The 18,786-nt window shown below is 30.9% G+C and overlaps 1 protein-coding gene across 3 annotated transcripts; it reads right to left on the reverse strand.

The window, feature by feature from the left end:
* Positions 1-1,232: 1,232 nt before the first annotated feature.
* Positions 1,233-16,493, reverse strand: LOC120082107 (lysM domain receptor-like kinase 3). Of its 3 annotated transcripts, XM_039037335.2 has the most exons (10): positions 15,665-16,493; positions 6,966-7,205; positions 6,423-6,562; positions 6,208-6,297; positions 5,983-6,088; positions 5,519-5,670; positions 4,809-4,906; positions 4,583-4,721; positions 3,355-3,453; positions 1,233-1,656 (listed from the first exon to the last, which is right to left on the reverse strand). In XM_039037335.2, the coding sequence occupies exons 1-10, from the start codon at positions 16,317-16,319 to the stop codon at positions 1,492-1,494; spliced, it is 1,884 nt and encodes a 627-aa protein (XP_038893263.2). In that variant the 5' UTR covers positions 16,320-16,493; the 3' UTR covers positions 1,233-1,491. The 3 variants fall into 3 exon arrangements, with proteins under 3 accessions (XP_038893263.2, XP_090171885.1, XP_090171886.1); XM_090315759.1 differs by lacking the exon at positions 6,966-7,205; XM_090315760.1 differs by lacking the exon at positions 4,583-4,721.
* Between the last annotated feature and the right edge of the window lie 2,293 nt (positions 16,494-18,786).

An 18,786-nucleotide genomic window follows, 5' to 3' on the forward strand; every position in this document is an offset into this window, starting at 1 on the left:
TTTGCATAAAATTATGTGGTAGTAATTAATAAACATAAAATCGATAAGCTATTACATACTTAATCAAAATTTTATGGACTTATTGATTTTTTAAATTTGAAAGATTTAGCAGATACAAAATAAAAAAAAAATTGAGACCTATTAGAATTCTTTTTATTTAAAAAAAATTAAGAACTTATTTAACATATAATTAAAAAAGTAGAAATAAACTTGTCTTAAAAAGTTTACAGAAAACCAACAAACAAGTAACATACTATTTAACTTCATAGCTATGTTGACATTTTCTTTTTCTGTCAATTTTAGAACAATTAAGTGAATAATAGAATCACTACCATCTTAATTGTTGATTATTTTTTAGTATAATAAAGATGGAGGATTCAAATTACAGATATTTTAATCATTGATATATACTACATGTCAGTTGAGCTATGATTTCTTATCATTAAGGGTGGACAAATGTTGTGTTCATACTTTTTTTTTTTTTCCATTTTATTGCTATGTGTGGTAGATGTTATTAACAATGAAATATATAGCGGCTAATTTTCCAAAATTTACAACACACAAAAAACTAAGAAATTAATGTTTTTTTTAAAATTTTTTAAAAATATTTAAGCATAACTTTGGAGCTTAAATTACAATTTTAATTAGGAAAATTTCATATTTGTGTCTACGTGGTCACTAAATTTAAGAGTATTTAATGGACTCTTAAATTTTTAATTTTATATCTATAGATTCTTAAGATAATTTTGTATGGAATAGGTTTTTGATGTATTTGAAATTGTTAAAACTAATTGATCTATTAGACAGAAAATTGAACTCATATCTAAGATAGCCTCAAACTTTCCTCTTCTTTTCCTTAAAAACATGAGACTTTAAAATTTAATTTTTTGTTTAGTGGTGAATTAAAAAAAATGTTACACGAGATTAAAAACAATTTTCTCTCATTTCTTAAAAAAGAAAAAAGTATTGAAAGAACATGCTGATAAGGGACTGATTTGTTTTGTTATTGTCTCGTAATGTATGTCAAAGAATTCATGAATTTAATTTGGCACAAAATTAAATATTAAGAAAATATTGAACACTTTTCAAAGTTATAGATACAAATCTAAAATTAAGTTTATAATTTAACCCACAAGAGACATTAATAAGAAATAAGGATAGTGGTTAGACATCCAAACAAATTATATTTTAAGTTTTTAACCATAAAATAATTTTTTTCACAAAACAAATTGACAAATTGCAAATTTACTTTATTTCCATCCTACCCCTTAAATCCACACATGCTTCTTCACTTGACGCAGTAAGTAAATTGGCAAAGATGAATTCAATGAATTTAATTACAACCAACCTTCCTTTGTTTCACAAAACATTACAAAAGAAGAAGAAGGGGAAAATGTTTTTTTTTTTAAGAAAAAAAAAAAAAAAAAAAGATAAAAAAAGATAAAAGACGAAGAGAAAGGGTATATATGGAATTTGAGTTTGAAATTTGGATCATCGTCCGGTGAAGAGGCCACTGAAAACCTGGCTGTTACCACCGAGTGAGGCCTCCCACTCGACGGCGGACGTCATAAGCTGCGACAGCAAAGGAACAATTTCACGCATCTCTGGTCTCCCCACCGGATTTTCGTTCAAACACCACGCCGCTATCTCCCCCATCTGCACCCAAATTTACACTTTCATTTCACATTTTACGCCCACAAAATATTTTAGGTGTGTAGTAAATATTATTATATATTTATCTATTAACTATAGTCAACACTACTTTATAATACTTATTTGTTATCGTATTTATTATTTGCTAAAATTTTTACTATTTTATATTCATCATTTTTTATTATCTACTACAATGTTTACTATTTTATTCTCAAACTAAAATAATTTACATGTCAAACAAAAACTATTATAATCCAATTATAATAATCTATAACTATAGTAACCAACTCTTTATCTTAAACACCCCTTTTATAATCTCAAAATTTTAATATTGTATCTATATAATTTTTAAATTTTTAAATTTTTTTAATAACTCTAAATTTTAGGGCAACAGAGATGAGGAGGTTAGAATCATGGCCCTCTTTGGTAGGGGTATTAAAAAAATGTATATATTTGTTAATAATAATATAATTATTTATAGATTTTAGTTTTATTTAATTTTATTATTTGTCAATAATTTATTCTCCAAAAACTCTTTAAAATAATTTTTTAATACCTTAAAAAGAAAATTTCCATTATATAAATTGAAATTAAGTCGTTAATCTTAATTAAATATATGAAAATAATTGAATAAGATATTAAATAAAATTTTAAATAAATGACTCCAATAACCCAAACATCAAATATTTCATGATTGGATTGAGTTGGATTCATATTTTAATAAGAATTATTTGGATTGAATAAATTTACAATCTAAAACGAACACAATCCAAACCATCTCACGAACATCCTATTCTTAGTCACTAACACGGAGTATATAATTGCTTCTATATTTTAATTTTTTTTATTTGGTCCATGTAATTCAGTCAAATTATATAAGTTAGTGCTTGTCTAATTTTCCCATATTGTACTTGTCCTTAAGAAATGTGCCTTTTGTGATTGACAAGGAATCCATTTTCTTTTTTATTTGGTTGATTGTGTTAATTGGGTCTATTTACAGTTATGACTAGATATACAAAAATAAATGTACTGTACATTTACGTGGGTAAAATGAATGACTTACCATTTGTGAAGTTTAACCAACCATAAAATTTAAATTGAAACATCATAGGGTTATGTAAAATTCGTATCTTAACAAAATATCTATATCTATTAGAAACTTTATTTTCAATTTTGTGATGTTATTTTTTTTAGTACAATAAATGATTGAGCCTGCATTTTTAAAGACGAACGTACACTAATTATCATTGTTAAGAAAATAAAAACTCTAATAAACATATAATTTATTTTTTAAAAAGAGAAGATTAAAGATAACAAAGGTGAATCTAATTAATACAAAGTAAAAAATATTTTAATCTATTATGATTTTTTTCTTTAAAAAAAAGTATAAAATTATGGTCCTTATTAAAAGTGATTTTAAATTCTTTTTACTTCAAAATATTTTTTTATTATAATAAAGTGAGAGATTCAGACTACAAACTTCATAGTCGTTAACACATATTATATATCAGCTAAACTATGCTTGATTTGGTTATTTCAAATGTTTTTGTGGTATTAAAAAAATATTCACCAGTTCTTATTTGAAAAGTATTTATGGAGTATTTTTTAAAAAAATTAATTTATAGCTAGACTTCACTTATATGTGAAATTATCCCCAATGCCAAACTCAGCAGAAAAAGAAATTTATGGAAGCAAATTTACCTTGTAAACATCTTCCATCGGGTAGCTTCCATGCAAATTTTCATCCACGACGGCTTCCAGAACAGCCTCAGAGTTTTCCCCTTGGAATATTGAATAAATCTAAAACAACATCGCAATCCAACCAAATTAATTTTTAAATGCTGCATATTATATAATTAATCTTAACTCAAGTGCAAAATAATAATAGTGAGTTGGGAAAAAATATTTTTTTAGTCCCCAATAAATGTGTTTGATCCTTCAAGTTTTAAATCAGTCATTTTAGTCCTTAACTTTTCAATAATAGATTTAACAGGTCCTCTTCATTAACAGAATTGTTTAAATCAACATATCTGTCCAAGTAGATTATTTAAATGTTTGATGTAGCTTACTGATTAAGTTGATTATTTGAATTTAAATTTGTCTCGTAAAGTTTCATGAGACGAACTTCACGAGAAATGAACTCAATTTCATGTCATTTTTGTCTTTTTTCCTATGAAATTCTTCTCATGAAGTTACTTCACAAGAAATGAACTCGACGAACTCAACTTCACGTCATTTCTGTCTTTTGTCTCTTCACGAGACAAATTTAAATCTAAATCATCAACTTAGTTAGCAAGCCACAACAACATTTAAGTAATCTACTTGGACAGATTTATTAATTTAAACAGTTCTGTTAACGAATAGGATCTTTTAAACCTATTATTGAAAGCTTAAGAACTAAAATGACTAACTTGAAACTTTAGGGACCAAACGCATCTATTCCAAAAACCTTGAGAACTAAAAATGTATTTTTTCTTAGTAAGAAAGAAGGGAGAAATAACTTTTTCCTCCCTAGATTTTTTGTATAGTTTCTATTTTATTCCTACATTTTAAAAAATTACACACTTTAGTCTCTTTTGAGTTTGGATTAGATTTCAAGATTTACATTTTTAATCAAGTTAAAAAGATGGCAAATGAGTATTTAATGAAAATCGAGATTAAAAGTATAAATCTTGAAACTTATAAACCAAATTGAAACAATTTCAAAGTAAAATTGTAACATTTCAAAATCAAGAGACTAAATTGAAACTAAAATCAAAACATAAAAGACTAATCATAAAATATTTTGAAATCTAAGAATTAAATGGAACTAGACCAGGTCAAAAAGTTTTTTTTTTTTTTTTTTTAAAAAATAATCATAATGATAATAAATAAATTTTTTTTTTAAAAAAAAAAAAAAAAAACAAATGTAGTTAGTTTGAAAATTTACAAGCGTGATTAGTGATTTGGTTCTCTTTGGCTCTTGGCTTTCTCGAACCAGAGCTCTTCTTCCTGTAATTAGCTCCGCCAAAACTACTCCAAATGCAAATACGTCCGTTTTGGGTGTCACTTGTAGCTCTTTTACAGATCTTTTTACAAAGATTTACAAAAAAAAATTATTAGCAAGACTTCATAATTTTAGAAATTAATTATTTGGAATTTATTTCTCTTCTTACTCTGGAGGAAGGTAGCCCGGTGTTCCGACCAGTCGGGTCGCTACGAGCTCCTCGTCGTTTGTTCGTCCAACTAACTTTACTAGTCCAAAATCTGCAACCTGCAAAAGGCTTAAACAATTTAGACTATGTTTATCAATCTATAATAAAAATGGTGTAATCACTATGAAATTTCATTGATGGATCAATCGTAATTAATCTCAATTATAAACATAATTAGATTACTTTTAATCGCATTTACTTAGATTTATGAATATGTCACATTTGCTATTACTGTTACCGTTACCATTAAACTCTAATGGAAATAGCAATGGTTAATGTGACAAATTCATAATTCTTATACTCAATAGATCACCCTCCACTCGTCAATCAGTATGCGATTTTTTTATTACAAATTGGGAGTGGATCTCCCATGTCAAATACGGAAACGAAGTAGGATACACTTTTCAGATTACTCACCTGATAAACATGGCCTTAGAGTTGAGTTGATCGAGATAAATCAAAAGTCTATTTCAATTGACTTTTCACGTATACTTTTGAAAATATTTTTCTTTTCACTTAAAAACACTTTTTTAAATGCTTAGAAAATCAATTTGAAGAGACCCTTAGATATAGTTTGTCATGGTTAATATCAGTAGAATTGACAAGTTAAATCTAGTCTAAAGATGTAATTAATTTTCTTTTTATTTACATTAATAGATGAAATTTATTACCTTCGCTTCAAGGCTTTCATCAAGAAGGATATTACTCGTCTTGATATCACGGTGAACATATCGTGCTTTAGTATGGTCGTGAATGTACTCAATACCCTTCGCTGTGTCCAGAGCTATTTGTGTTCTTGTAGGCCATGATAAAGCTTGGTATCCTAATCAAATCAATGTCACTTTTTTCATTATGCTCCGTAAATAAACAAAAAAAAAAAAAAAATCACGGATAGAAAATTATATCAATGATTGACTTTACTGATAGACATTAATAGCTTCTATCAACATCTATATGTGATAGACAATCACAACTATAATTAAATTTTACTATTTGTGTAAATATTTTTCCTTATTTTTTTATTTTTGAAAATCCTTGAAAAAACAATATATTACATTTTAATTGAATCAATTAATTTAGTGAAGTTATATTCTTCCCATATAATATAACTCAAGCAAATAATTAATTTGAGTACCTTTTTTCAAAGGATCATGTAGATGATCACTAAGCGATCCATTTTGAACATACTCATAAACCAAATACAAATGGTCATCTCCACTAGCATATCCTAAAAGTTCCACCTGAAAAATCAAAGGATCATCATAATTATTACTTATTAACATAGAACTATATATACTTATATGTTTTAGAAAATATTCGAACAATAAATAGTTTAAGGTATTAATGTTCCGTAACTTACCACATTAATATGATGGATCCTGCACAGAACTTTTAATTCTGCGAAGAACTCTTTGGATTTATTAGATTTCATTTTCTTAATTGCAACCTCCTGCAAATTAAACAACAAATTATCAACAAACTCTCATTTTATGTTCTATATACTGTAGGAAAAAAAAAAAGAAATCAATATTAAAATAGCAAAACACACCCAAAAATTAAAAAGAATAAAAAAACCTGTTCATTTAATACTCCATGGTAAACAGTTCCATATCCACCCTCTCCAATCTTGCGAGATTCATCGAAGTTAGCCGTAGCCTCTTGGATCTCCTCAATGGTAAAAATCATTGTTTTTTCTGATTCAAATCCTGAAACTTCTGTAAATAATATATTTACTGTAAGTAATTAAGTAGTTAGTCTCCTTTTTACTTTTTTTTTCCCTTTCTAATTTACGACAATTTAATCCTTAACAAAATAATCTATTAATTTATAATTGATAACAATTTAATCTTTAACATAAAAAAATTATAGTATTTAATAAAAAAAATTTATACATTTTTTATAAACTATAAATAAAAGGTTATTACATCATAAAATTTTACACTTAGTTTTGATGAATTTTTTTTAACATAGAGACTTAATTATTACAAATTTTAAAGTATAGAGACTACATCATTCTTTATGACTAAACTATTGTAAATTTTAAAGTATAAAGACCAAATCGTTATGGCTATAATAATTCAAAGACTAAACTGTTAGAAGTGGTTTTAATTTCCTCACCTTTTCTAAATGAAGTTTTTTGAGCTTCTGATTTGGACTTGGATAGCGGATATTGGAAGCTGGAGGTTCCAAAAAAGGTAAAACTCCGGGAGGGAGGTTTTGAATTTTGGAGCTGGTTGTTATGGCGTGACTTCTTTAATTTTCTCCTTATGAAGATGATAGCCAATAAGCCCAATGAAAGTAGTGTCAATGTTGATAGTATTGCAACAACTATTGTCAATACATGTTTCTTTTGCGACCCTAATTCCACATAAACACACCATATTAGCTCTAAAATCAATCAGTGTTAAACTTGTTTCGTTTTTGTTTTTCATTTTTCTTTTTTGAAAAGAACTTCATTTAAGAAAAAAAAACAAGTTATAACCATTTTAAAATGACTCCAAGCATGTCAAAATGGTTAAAATCACATTTAACATTTTCAAAATCATTATGAAACATGAATTTTTAGGTCTATTTGATAATCATTCTTGCCTTATTTGGTAATCATTTCATTTTCTTTTTTGTTTTAAGTTTTTGAAAATCAAGTTATATTCTCTCGTTTTCTTACCATGGTTTACTTCTTTTTAAGTACAAGAGTGAATTCTTAGACAATTTCTAAAAACAAAAACAAGTTTTTAAAAACTACTTATTTTAATTTTCAAATTTTGACTTGGTTTTTAAAAATATGGATAGAAAGTTGATAACAAAACAAGAAATCTAGAGGTATGAGTGTTTATAGACTTAATTTTAAAAGACTAAAATCTAAAAACCAGATGATTACTGTAGACCCCATTCGGTAATCAATTTGTTTTTTGTTTTTGTTTATGAAAAAAATTAAGCTTATGGATATTACTTACATTTAGAGATGTCCACGGGGCGGGGCAAGGCCGAGGATGCCATTCCCCATCCTCGTCCCTGCTCCCCATTTCATTCCTCATCCCCATGAAGTTTCCCACGGGGATTGAGGCGATGATTCCCCGCGGGGAATTTTTCCCAGTTACCTTTTCTTTCTTTCTTTTTTTTTTTTGTAAAAAGTAAATTAATTTAAATCACTAATGTGAGCAAATTGTTTATTATGATTAGCTTTATATAACAATTTGAATTTAAAGATAAATTACTCAAATTTTAGCCTAAAAAGCAAATTAATTTTTAGTAGAAAGAAATAAATATAAATCAAACTATTCACATATATAATGTAAATTTAAACATTCAATTTAAACATATTCGTGATCTTTCCCAATAAATAATCAAATTTGAAATTTAAATGTAATATTTATATAATAATAATAATAACATAACATTAGATAACTATACTAAATAAATATGTAAAAGCTAATCGAGGCGGGGACGGGGGATGGGGGACGAGAAACGAGGCAAGGCCGGGGTCAGGATCGGGGACCCGTCCCTGTTTAGCTCACAGGGAATTTTTTCCCCTACTCCCTCCCCCATTCCTCACCTAATCGGGGAATCCCCGCCCCGTCCCCATGGAAAAATTGGACATCTCTACTTACATCTCCAAATTTCTTCCTTTGTTATCTATCTTCACCAATGGTTTAAAAAACCAAGCAAAAAATTGAGAACTAAAAAAAGTAGCCTTCAAAAAGTTGTTTTTGTTTTTTAAATTTGACTAGGGTTTCAACCATTCTAATTAAGAAAGATGCAAATCATTGTAAGAAATGTGGATGAAATAAGCTTAATTTTCAAAAACAAAAACAAAAATAAAAAACTAAATAGTTACCAAATGGAGCCTTAACTTTTGCGTTTTTATTTTTGAGAATTAAGCTTATAGACACTACTTCCATCTCCAAATTTCTTTCATTATTATCTACTTTTTTCCAATGGTTTAAAGAACTAAGTCAAATTTTGAAAACTAAAAAACATAGCATTTAAAAACTTGTTTTTTATTTTTGAAATTTGGCTAAGAATTCAACCATTGTACTTAATAAAAATGCAAAACATAATAAGAGACGAGGAAAAATAGGCTTAATTTTCAAAAACCAAAATGATTACCAAATGAGGGGATTTTTGTTTTTTATTTTTTAATTTTAAAAACTAAGCTTATTTCTAGACAACTTCTAACAATAATTTGGATCTTTCTTAAATGATTGAACTCTTAGCCGAACTCCACAAGAAAAAAAAAAACACAAGTCAAATAAATGTTTTATAAGCTTAAGTTTTAAAAATTAAAGGGATTTAGTAATTCCAAATCAATGTTGAAGATGTGAAATTATATTTAGAAGTGTAAATTTAAATATTAAAAATGTATTTCATATTGTTTTTTAACAAGCAAAAGTGATTTGTTATCTTTTGTTATCTTTTTTTTTATAACAATTTGGTTTTTCGTTTTTCGTTTTTCGTTTTTCAAAATTAAACCTATAGACATTACTCCCAACTCCAAACTTCTTCTTTTCTAATCTACTTTTTACTTATTGTTTAAAAAATCAAGCCAAATTTTGGAAATTAAAAAAATTAGTTTTTAAATACTTGTTTTTGTTTTTGGAATTTGGCTAAGAATTCAACCTCTATAGTTAAATCTGGGTAAGAAATAGAGAAAAAACAGGCTTAATTTTCAAAAACAAAAATCGAAATGGTTACCAAAAGTATACTTAAATGGAGAAATTGCTACCAAGGGATCATCTCGAAATTTGGCATCTTTTTTTAATTTGCTCGATTTTGGGCCTTTTGCTGATGTCATCACCTTATGAACTTCCCACTTTACCCCTTATTCCTTCTTCCTTCTCTCTTTTCCATACTTTTTTCTTTTCTTTTTTTCCCATTTTTTCTGCTTTTTTTTTTTTCTTTTTTGGTGATTTCTTCTATTTATGATGCCCTTTGTTTTTCAACGATTTCCCCTTTTTCTTTTCCGATAATTTATGTTTATGTCGCTCTTTTTTCCCTTTTTTCAGTGAGATTTCCTTCCCACCATCTTTTCTTCAGTTGTCCTCTTTTTCCTGTGATTTTTTCTGTTTATGTCAACACATTCTTCTTCTTATCGAATTAAAGATATAAGTTGGAGCGTGAATCAGAACGAGAGGAAAAAGCAATAGTGAGACCAAAAAACGAGAGGAAGAAGCGATGTTGGTGAAAAACTTAAATAAAGGAAAATTAAGGTTTTGAGAAATCCCACATTACTAGATTTGTGAATTGGAGTCTCTTTTATAAACCTTCACCCTTAGTTATGGGTTTGGGCCCAAGGGTACCCATGTTTTAAAGGAGGTGAGAGATAGGCAAAGATGGGTTTGGTAGACATCCCACACACGCGCACCACCACCGCCACTGTCGTCGTTCGCCTGGCCAGGTGTGGCGTGGCGAGGCGAGCGTGCGCATGTGTGTGGAAATATTAAAACGTCTAGTCCTTGGACTCCTTCTCCGCTTCTCACGTGTGGCCTTCGTGCACGTTTTGTGGTTGTACGTGTTCCTCTCCCCATCAGTTTTGTGCAATTGTTAGCCTCCAAGACCTATAAATTGAGTAGAGTTCCTTCACAACAACAATTTTCTTCTTATCTTCTCTTCTTAAGACGTTCTCTTTACTTTTTTCTCGAGTTTTACGATTTCCAAGCAACTTATATTAATCTGAAAGGTGTGATTTTTCCAATTAGTTCCAATGCAACTCTTATTGAGATAGATTTATTTCTTCTGGATTGTTTTATTCTAAGGATGACGTGGAAATTCTATAGAACTACTTGCACATTTGGGTAGAGCTATGAAATGTTTTAAAGAGAGTGAGATCTGCGACTTAGCCTGTAACGAGTTTCTTTTTTGCAGGTTCTATTTTCTGACGACTGCCATTCGTGACCGTTCGTTGTTGTCATCTTTTGTCCATCAGAGGGTAACTGTTCCAACAATCTTAAGATGGTTTCCATCTATCATTATTATGATGACCCTTTCAACTCAGAATGACATCATGTCCTCCAATCTCAACCGTCCATTCTGATTTGAAGGAGCAAACTTCAAATGTTGTAAGCAGAAGATGCTATTCTTCCTTACCGTCAAAAAGGTTGCTGACGCATGCAATACGGAGAAGCCAACTATCCTAAAGGAAAATCCGATCGAACAATAAATGAAAGAAGCTGTTGACTGGGAAGAAAATTTTTTTTTGGGTAAAAATGGTTTGACGAATAATCTATATGATTACTATAGCTCAATGAAGACAACAAAGGAAGTTTGGGATGCCCTGTAGAAGAAGTATGATACCAAGGAGGTTGGGTAAAAAAAGTATGTCTTCAGCTATTACCTAAAGTTTTAGATGACGGATGACAAATCTGTAAAAGCTGAGTCCCATGAACTGTAGAAGATAGCCCACGAAATAATAAGTAAAGGTATGCCCCTAAACGAGCAATTCTAAGTTGTTGTTATTATATATAAATTGCCTCATTTATGGAAGGATTTTAAGAACATCTTGAGGCATAAGTCTAAGAAATTTTCTTTGGAGAATCTGATCACCTGCCGAGGATTGAGGAGGAAGATCGGAAGCAGGACCAGAGGGAAGAGGTTAACATCGTTCCTGGGAGATCTGCCTCTGCTGCGATAAAGTCTGACCAAAAGTCAAAGGGAACCAAAAGGAAAAGTCAGAACCGTGGATCCAACAACCAGAACAATCAAAAGAAGCAGAAACCCCCCTCGGGAGAAATGGTACAATTTCTTTCCTTTAACTGTAATAAACTTGGACAATTGGCTAGGAATTGTAGGAACAAGCGTTATCCTACTGGTCAAGCGAACCTTACAGAAGAACCGTTAGTTGCCATGATCACAGAAGTAAATGTGATCGGTGGTTTTGAGGGGTGATGGATAGACATTGGTGCTATGTGCCATGTATGTTACGACCTTAGTCTTTTTAAAACTTATACTGAAACTAAGGGTAAGAACATACTGTTGGGGATCACCACTCAACTAAAGTTGTTGGAACCGACGAGGTGGAGCTGAAGTTTACCTTCAGGAAGACTCTCACACTGAAGGAAGTTTTACACACTCTGAAGATGTAGAAGAATCTGGTATCGGGCTATCTCCTCAACAAGGTCGGCTTTACTCAGACAATAGGGGAAAACTTATATACTCTTACTAAGAATAATGTTTTCGTAGGAAAAGAATATGCAATTGATGGCATGTTTAAACTTAACCTTGAAATGAATAAGATGAAATCTTTTGTTTATATGTTGTGTTCATTTAATATTTGGCATGCTATACTTTGTCATATAAATAAACGGATAGTTAGTAACCTGAGTAGATTAGAAATGATTCCTAAGTTATCCATGAATGAATTTGATAAATGTGAATACTGTAGTCAGGCTAAAATAACTAGATTTCACATAAATTGTACTTAGGGAATCTGAGCCTCTAGATTTAATTCATCCTGAATGTGAATATGATGACATCTTGACTAGAAACAATAAGAGATATTTTTATTACTTTTGTTGATGATTGCTCTGATTTCACCTTTGTATATTTGCTGAAAAACAAAAGGGATGCATTTGATACTTTTAAATTGTTTGTAACTGAAGTAGAAAATCAATATAACCGGAATGTTAAAAGACTTCGTAGTAATAGAGGAACTGAGTACGACTCAGACAACTTTAATGAGTTTTTTTTAACTCACATGGAATAATACATGAAAATACTGCACCTCACTCTTCTAAAACGAACAGAAAAGTTGAAAGAAAAAAAATAGAACTTTAGTTGAGCTAGTAGTTTCTACTTTACTCAATTCAGGAGCCGCGTCTCATTGTTAGGGTGAAATCATCCTTACCGTGTGTTATGTTCTAAATAAAATACTAAAATCTAAAAGTACAACTTCACCTTACGAAGTCCTTAAGAATAAGAAGCCAAACATGTCATACTTTAGAACTTAGGGGTGTCTAGCCTTTGTAAGAATTCCTGACCCCAAAAGAAGAATGCTTGATAGTAAAGCCTATGAGTGTGTCTTTATAGGTTATGTCATAAATAGTAATGCCTATAGATTCTGTGACCTAGTAAACCAAGTGATCATTGAGTCAAATGATGTTGATTTCTTTGAGAATAGATTTTCCTTTAAATCGAGAAATAGCGGGGGCTCGAGATCCAATATCCTAACCCTAGTTAGAAATCCTACCTCTACAAAGGAAATCGAGCCAAAACCTAGAAAAAGCAAAAGAATTAGAATTGTCAAGGATTTTGGGGATGAGTTCCAGACTTATAATGTAGAAGAAGATCCTAAAGACCTAAAAATCGCCCTATCATTTGTAGATACCTACTTATGGCAATAAGCTATAAATAATGAGATAGACTTTCTTGAGTCAAATAAGACTTGGAACTTAGTAGACCTACCCCTAGGTTATAAGGCAATAGGGTGCAAATGAATCCTAAGAAAGAAGCTTAGACATGATGGAACAGTTGACAAGTTTAAAGCCAGGTTAGTAACAAAGGGCTTTAGACAAAGAGAAAACACAGACTTCTTTGACATATTTTTCCTTGTCACTAGTATTACCTCAATCCGTGTATTGTTTTCTCTCGCCGTCGTAGTATATCAAATGGATGTAAAGACTGCTTTCCTAAATGATGAACTTGAAGAAGAGGTTTACATAGAACAATCTGAGGGTTTTATAGTCCACGACCAAAAGAACAAGGTTTACAAGTCAGATAAATCTCTTTATGGCTTGAAACAAGTTCCTATACAATGACATGAAAAATTTGTTAACCTAATGCTCTATATAGGTTTTAAAATCAATAAAAATGACAAATGCATCTATTACAAGGTTGAAAATGATCTTTGCACGATCTTATACTTGTATGTAGATGATTTGTTAATCTTTGGATCGAATTTGCACGTTATAAATAATGTGAAATCCATGTTGAGTGCAAACTTCGATATGAAAGACTTAGAAGAAGCGAGTTTAATCTGAAGCATAAAAGTGACTACGTCTGAAAAGAGAATTTATTTGGATCAATCTCATCATGTAGAAAAGATTATAAAGAAATATAATTACTTTGAATGTAAACCAGCATTTATTCCTTATAACCCTAGTGTTAAGTTGTTCAAGAATACTGATGACAGTGTTAATTAAATTGAGTATGCGAGCATCGTAGGCCGTCTCAATACGCTGCTGACTGCACTAGGCATGATATAGCTTATGCTGTAGGATTATTTTGTAGGTTTACAAGTAGACCTAGTATAGAGCATTGAAATGCTATAGAAAGGGTTATGAGGTACTTGAAGAAAACCCAACACCTAGGATTACATTATTAGAAGTTTTCCACTGTCTAGGAAGGGTTCAACGATGCTAACTGGAACTTCTTCTCGGATGATTCAAAGGCTACAAGTGGCTATATCTTTAATATAGTAGGCAAAGCTATCTCTTGGAAGTCCAAGAAACAAACTATTTTAGCCCAATCTACGATGGAGTCAGAAATGATAGCACTAACAACAACTAGTGAAGAAGCAGGCTAGATTATAAGTCTGCTATCAGAGATTCCTCTATGGAAAAAGCTCGTATAAGTCATATTGATCTATTGAGATAGTACTGCAGCAATCGCAAAAGTTTAAAACCATTACTGTAATGGAAAGAGATGAGAAATACGTTGTAAGCACGGTACCATTAGAGGTGTAGTTAGAGCGGATCATATACAAACTGATGAAAACTTGGCAGATCCTTTGACGAAAGGACTAGCCATACAAAAGATTTTCAAGATCTTAGAAAGAATGGAACTTATGTCTATAAAGAAATGAATCACCTGTGAGGAAAACCCAACCTGTAGACTGAAAATCCAAAGAAACAGGTTCAATAAGTAATAATTGATCACATGTGATATGAAATGAATCATGCTAAAGCGAACACAGAATTCCCTTCCTATGACCTAGAGTCTGAGTATGATATCTTGAAGCGTAAGAAAGGTTGACCTTAGTTCTTAGTGAGATCTATAATTGATGTCAAGTGGGGTACCTAGCTACAGGAGTACGACCTATGTGGATATGGAAGTGAGGGTCACTTCTTATGGAATTTTAGGCAAATTTTCTAGAGCATTTGCTAAACTGTGATACACGTGCTAGGCCTTAAAGCATAGACTTTCGAACTACATCCTAATAATGATGTGTTTGAGATGTTGGTAGAGATAGAGTTCAAAACCAAGAGTTACTCTACTATATTTTGAATCATCTACACTACGTAAAGGTTCAAGTCATTAGACACCTTTGCTTATGCACAATATTTTATAGACTGATATTGTTGGATGAAAAAAATGTTTTCTTGTATTCTGAAAAGTTTTACAGGTGGGGGATTGTTGGTGAAAAACTTAAATAAAAGAAAAACAAGATTTTGAGAAATCCCACATTACTAGATTTGTGAATTTGATTCTCTTTATAAACCCTCACCTTTAGTTATAGGTTTGGGTCCTAAGGGGTACCTATGTTTTAGAGGGATGAGGAGATAGGCAAACATGAGTTTGGTGGACATTCCATGTGTGTCGCCATCTGTCGATCGGTTGGGCGAGGCGAGGTGAGGCGCACATGTGTGGAGAATATTTTTATTAAAAAATTTATTATTTATTATTTAAAAATAAAGAAAATGTCTTCGGTCTTCAATCTCTTTCCCCGCTTCGAATGAGCAAGAAGAACAAGATGAAGAAATGAGAGTAAAGAACAAGAAATCTAAGTTAAATTTCGAGTGGCCCCTAAATAAGTTATGCGAGACGAATTCGTGGGAATTAATAATTTAAGCATTATGAAATACAATTATTAAGAAGAAAATTACCTTTGGCACTTTGAAACGCATTCTTGTACATCGGCACAAACAAAACCCAACCGGGAACAATCAAACCAGGGTCTTGAATCAAATTCGCATTCAAATTATGAATTTCACTCGCATCAGCCCATAAAAGACCAGCGATTTGTGACAACGTATCGTGCATCTGAACCGTGTAAGTCACCACAATTTTAGACTCGTCTTCTATGCATCCACACAACAATTTCACCCCAAATTCATCTCCAGCAAAAAGCAACGGATCGCCGAATATCCAAACTTGTCCGCTGTAATTTCGATTCGACACGTCGCTCAAGGAGTCTCCAACTCCCACTCTGAACGACGTGTCGTGAAAATACGCCGTTCCGGACACGCCGTCGGCCGATTCGCATGAACACGGCACCGTAATTAAGTAATCTTGAACTCCCTTGCGCGGAACCGGCTGAATCTGCGACGGATTGACGGAGTACGCGGCGGCGATTTCGCTCTCGGCCTGCAAGTCGCCATTGACGTGATATAATGAGGCTTCGCATTTCTTTATTCTTGAACATGTCATCGGAAACATACTTTGATTTGTGTCGATGGCGGCGGCGGCGGCGGAGATTGTTGAAGAACAAATGAAAATCAGTAGAAAGATGGAGGATGAAACGACGACGTTTGAAGCCATGGAAGTGGTTTTAGGAGTTCTTCGTTTCGTTGTGAGGAAGAAAGAAAACAGAGGAGGTTAATTTTGATGCTTCTTGGGTGCTCTGTGTTTGTTATTTAGCATTTTTAATAAATATATATTTTTATTTTATTTTGACGTAGTTTGATATACCAACAAACAGCTAGAGCCATTGATTCTAACGGCTGAGTTTAACTTTGAAGTAATTAATTATATAAATAAATATGTTTATTTATTTTTATTTGTTTGTTAATTGTTAATTTTTTAAAGAAATTTTTGTACGGACGATTAAATACAATAGAATAACTTAATCATAAAAAAAATATGAAAACTAATCTTCTACTTACGTCACAAAGTATTCTACCATTACGATTTATTTTCACCCATCGTAAGATAGTTGGATCTTTATTTTCATTTTAAATCACTGGTTGATTGACGGGTTAGTTTTAAAAAAAAGATCTCAATTAAAATGAATATCATATTAAGATTCTAGTTATTTTACGATGGAGACACCTTCTTATTAAGATAGTGCTATCAACAAAAAGTTTTTTTTCGTTTTTTAAGATTGGTCATTTTATATTGAATTTTTAGAAATAGATCGGTACAAATTTTTTTTTATAGTTGATATTGTCAAATTCTATGTTGTGCTTGAGTAGAAGGAGCTTTTGGTCGACTGGTTGTCAATCGTGTTTCTGAAATTTGGAGTTTGATGAGTTACTAAATACGAGTTTGAATATTCCCAAAAAAAAAAATTGTATAACATTACTTACCTACTTTCTAGATAACTTTCGCAAAATACAGTCATTAGGTAAAATGTTCAATTTTGGATGGTGAAAAACAATATCCATTTCATAACTGTTTAGTTTTAAATTTTTAATTATAAAAAATGGTTCTAATTCTCCTTTTTTTAAAATCAAGAAATATAGTTTTCAAGGGTGTAAGAAAAAATCGAGAAAATTGCTTAAACTGATTGAAACCGCTATCGATTCAAATTGAAATTGGTCGATATGGCGGTTTCGAGTTAAAAATATATAAAACATTTTTTTTTTGTCAAGTTCGGGTTAGGCAAAAAAAGAATTTGAAAAACTGAAATGGCCGATAAAATATTTATAATCAACGTCATTTTTTTACTTCAAAAGTTGAGTTGGTCAAATTAGTGAATTGGTGTGCCAAGATTTTCCAGGTCGTGGTGTGGGTTTGATCCTAGAGGAACATTCTACTCTCTCTCTCCTCACCCATTCTCACGCACCACATATTATGTCTGATGAACCAAAGTCGAGTCGATCAAACTGTCGGTCTAAGCGGTTCGATCGACACGGTTTCTCCTAGATTCCAGTTTGGTTGCGTTTTTCTACAAAAATAGAACCAAAACAAACTACTTACACTCCTATACATAGTTGATTATAAATATAGTACTAATATACGAGGATCTAGCCAAAGTAAGCATAGTTCGATGGTAATTGACAAGTATTACATTAAGATTATAGGTTCGATTCTCCCTACCCTATTCGTTGTATTTTTTAGATGCAATGATATAGAAAGAATTGAGCTTCTTTACAGGTTTACGAAGCTAGTGGAAATTGTTGCTTAAATTTATTGTTAAAATATTGATATAATTAAATTTATCATAACTCATCAATTTAAATTTTTGGGTTAATCAATGATTCAACATGATATAAGAGCACAAAATATTGTATTTGAACAAATTAATATTGATTTCTACTGTTAGATATTCTAGTAATTTTTAAGCTTACAAGTGATTGGAATATTAAAGTATTAAAATAATTAATTTTATCAAATTATTGGACTGTCAATTGAACTATGTTCAACAGATAAATATTAGCAAATATATAGGAAAGGGTTAAAAGTTTAAATAACGATAAAATATAAAATTAACAGAAAAAAAGGAGAGGGAAGACAGGGGATAATACGAAGCCAAAGAAGAAGGCAACTACAAAGTGGTTGGTCGCTTGTGTTTGTTCTTTTTGTCCTCGCCATCTATTATTAAATAAATAACATCATTAACATTCTTGCACATTAGTCGATAGGAAGCCGGCTGATGCGATTGAGATAAGACAAAAATATAAGCTCCACGTGGCAAATTCTCGTTCTTCATTTTCTGTCTGTTTGATTCAGAGACCATGGTCTGCCACTAGGAACTATCCATCAAGATCCTTACATTATAAAAAAAAAAAAATTCATAATTTATTTGTGTTGGTAGCAAAAATTAATACCAACCGTAAATTTGTAATCTTTAGAGGAATAGAACAATCATAAAAGACTTTACATTAATGTGATGTTTGGCCATTAGAACTATGACGATCAAGTTAGTAATAATCTTGAGATCTAATAGAATGGAAAAGTATTCGTAGTGTTTTTTTTAGTGTACCTCAAATGTCTTGAATCCTCTTGATTATATAGAAAATTTGGTTCAATAACGGTCACTTGACTAATTAATCTCTCTGATAAT

The sequence above is a fragment of the Benincasa hispida genome, chromosome 7 (assembly GCF_027475165.1).
Source record: "Benincasa hispida cultivar pf3 chromosome 7, pf3_genome.v1.1, whole genome shotgun sequence".
In the NCBI taxonomy this organism is placed as follows: domain Eukaryota; kingdom Viridiplantae; phylum Streptophyta; class Magnoliopsida; order Cucurbitales; family Cucurbitaceae; genus Benincasa; species Benincasa hispida.